Here is a 2,741-nt window from a genome sequence, read left to right as displayed (position 1 = left end):
ATAATTCAGATGCAGGAATCTTTTTAAGGATTATTTTAATTATTTGGAGGAACAAGCAGTTCCCCCCTGAACCAGAGGGTGGCAGCAGTGATTAATTACAGCTTCAGCATCGGACACAAAAAGTCCAGCTGATTTATACTGAAGACACAAAGACGGGAAAGGTGAGCCTCGCCTTGCTCGAAGTCTCGATCTGCTGATTAAATAAGGAAGCAGAGAGAATGAAGGAGCTGAGAGCAGAACATTTATGGTCCAGATAGATTAATAGTGAGTTTTTTAGTTTATGACTCATAGGTCGGCCTTTCCGAGTGCTGTTGTAGTATTAAATGTGTCAAATCATCATATTATAACTTCCGCTGAGTGAAGGTAGCAAACTGATCCACAGTGTAGTTCCACTGATAGATGGTACGTTTTCTGGAAGGCATTTCGCAGTCACATCTGCTAGCTGCTTTAACGCATGTGTCGTACAAGCACCAACTGTTCTTAAAGTAGCTTAATGGAGGTGGAGCTAAACTGTGTCTCAAGAATTTGTGAAACCTGATAAATTAAAAAGTTTGAATTTGGATGGTATGCTTCAAAGACATATTCTTGCAGGTTGTTTTCTCCCCTAATTTTATTGCTTCTCTAAAAAGTAGTTTGTTGTGTTTAAGCTTTGGGAGCAGCTGTTGTGCTTTGAATCATTCATGCAGTTTTCTCAGTTTGTCAGGCCGGTTCTGTTTAAATGATTTCTTAAGGTTAACTTTTTTTTATTAACTTTGGTTATCAGCGAAACAAAGGAAAAACAGAATAAATATATTAGATGGTGAATCTTTTTTGAAAACACCTTTTTATGCATAAACCTGAATTAAAAGGTTTTTAGGATGATAAACTTTGATTAGTGGATGAATAGTTGAAAGTTAACCCTCACCGAGTGCCAAAGGAGAGGTTTGTTTAGTTGGATCTCAAAGTCCTCCTTCAGGAAACTGGCATCACCTCCTGTGTACCCAGCAAGCTCCTATGCAAACAAAAAAACTTTAGTGTTTTATAGATCCGTCACATTGTTCTTTTACCCGGCAATGAAGGACTCAATGCAAACCTGATGGATCTTCAGTAATCCGCCTTTCCTTGGAAGGATGGAGGAGTTTCTGGTATCAATGACCATTGCATGCTGGAAAACAGAAACAGTTTTACAGCACAAACCACTTTACAAGCAATTCTCTCAAACACGAAACCCCAAACGGCGAATTAGGAGGAATTGATATACGAGAAGAAAAATACCGAAAGGGAAGACTTGAGGGAATGACCGCTTTCCTCACGGACGGCAAAAGATGCCGTCTGACCCAGAGAGGCCAGCTCTCTCCACACTCCTTCCCACTTGATGGTTTGACTGGTCCGCCACAAAGGAAACTGTGTGAATAAGGTTTGAAAATAAGAGATTCTGTTCTGACTTATGTTCTTTTACACATGGATGCCTTGAGTTTAAATCCTTTTTTCCTCATCTTATTGATAAATGACAAAAAAGTATTAAAAACTATTTCCAATATATTTAGAAGAAAAATAAACAGTATTTCTTACAGTGGAAAATGTGACAAAGCATTAGGCAAAAGCAGTACTTACACCAAGTTCTGCAGAGATGCCTCGATCCGTCTCCCTCAGTGAGCTCCATGGAAACTGACCCGTCACTTTGTACACATTAACAGAGATGCTGGAAGTAAAAACAAAAGAGAAAAATAAGATTTTCCCCTTTTTAAGAAGAAACAGCAGACTTCACTGTTGTAATGAAGTCATAGTAAAGCAAATGTGTGCATATTTTACAACTTCAACCCGATAGCTGCTCATTGAACGTAAGCAAGGGCTCGGTTCCAGAATATCAAAGTTTTGATATTTTGGTTTAGAACCATAATCACACCATATCTAAAAAGCTGAATGTCCTTTTCTAATTAGATACTGGAGAAAGTGGCATAGTGAATAAAATTAACGCACACATAATGCATTATGCAGCACAAGCCCCTCCCCCACATGTAGCCTGTGTAATTTTTTTAACTTATTTATAAGATCAGTACATCTCTGCAGTGCAAGTGCAATAATCCAAGAAAATTACTTTGTAGTCTTCCCTTAGCTCTCTACTGTGCAGATATTTAATATATATGGGAAGCATATTCAATTACAACATTTTTTGTTTTTTTATGCTTTTTTGGTACCATATACAGTCTTTTCATATTGTCTGTTGTATTTGTATCTTTAATGGGAATCTTGCTTTAACTCTTTTATTCTATATAAGCTACTGGAACCAAAATTTTCCTGAAGGAGTAATCCCAAGGGGTTAATAAAGTTGGGTCTTAGTCTATGTACAAAGAAGTCGTCTACAGTCGTAGAATGGGAGGCAGATCTTTTAGTTATCAGGCTCCTCTCCTGTGGAACCAACAACCAATTTTATTCCCTGAGACCTGTCAACCTGTCTATTTTTAAAGCAAGGCTTAAAACGACCCTATTTTGATAAAGCTTATAGTTAAAAACAAAGTGATGTGTGCTTAGGCGCTGGGTAAGTAGAGAGGTAGGTGGAAGTAGAGTGTGAACAGCCTGATCTGGTGGGAGAGAATTTCAGTTCGGATAGATATTTCTCCTTAGCTCTACCTTGGCCTCGCTGGTAGAGCATGATGCCTTTACTCACATGGCGAGGTATACAGTTAATTCATTTAACGAGAATCGGACTGATATCGGCCAATACGCTCAGCCCATGCATTTGTCCATCTCTACTTTTTTTT

At 38.4% G+C, this 2,741-nt stretch overlaps 1 protein-coding gene across 1 annotated transcript in view; it reads right to left on the bottom strand.

Annotated features, from left to right (window-relative positions):
* Positions 1 to 2,741, bottom strand: part of LOC107092181 (sorting and assembly machinery component 50 homolog A) — a gene marked incomplete at its 5' end in the record, with an annotated part of 11,004 nt that overhangs the window by 5,358 nt on the left and 2,905 nt on the right. The window contains 4 exons of the mRNA XM_015386504.1: positions 905 to 991; positions 1,073 to 1,144; positions 1,255 to 1,383; positions 1,594 to 1,681. Coding sequence (XP_015241990.1) covers positions 905 to 991; positions 1,073 to 1,144; positions 1,255 to 1,383; positions 1,594 to 1,681 — 376 coding nt within the window. The remainder of the gene's footprint in view (positions 1 to 904; positions 992 to 1,072; positions 1,145 to 1,254; positions 1,384 to 1,593; positions 1,682 to 2,741) is intronic.

The sequence above is a fragment of the Cyprinodon variegatus genome, unplaced genomic scaffold, assembly GCF_000732505.1.
Source record: "Cyprinodon variegatus isolate N-32 unplaced genomic scaffold, C_variegatus-1.0 Scaffold370, whole genome shotgun sequence".
Lineage (NCBI taxonomy): Eukaryota > Metazoa > Chordata > Actinopteri > Cyprinodontiformes > Cyprinodontidae > Cyprinodon > Cyprinodon variegatus.
This window is presented reverse-complemented; position numbering and strand designations above follow the sequence as displayed.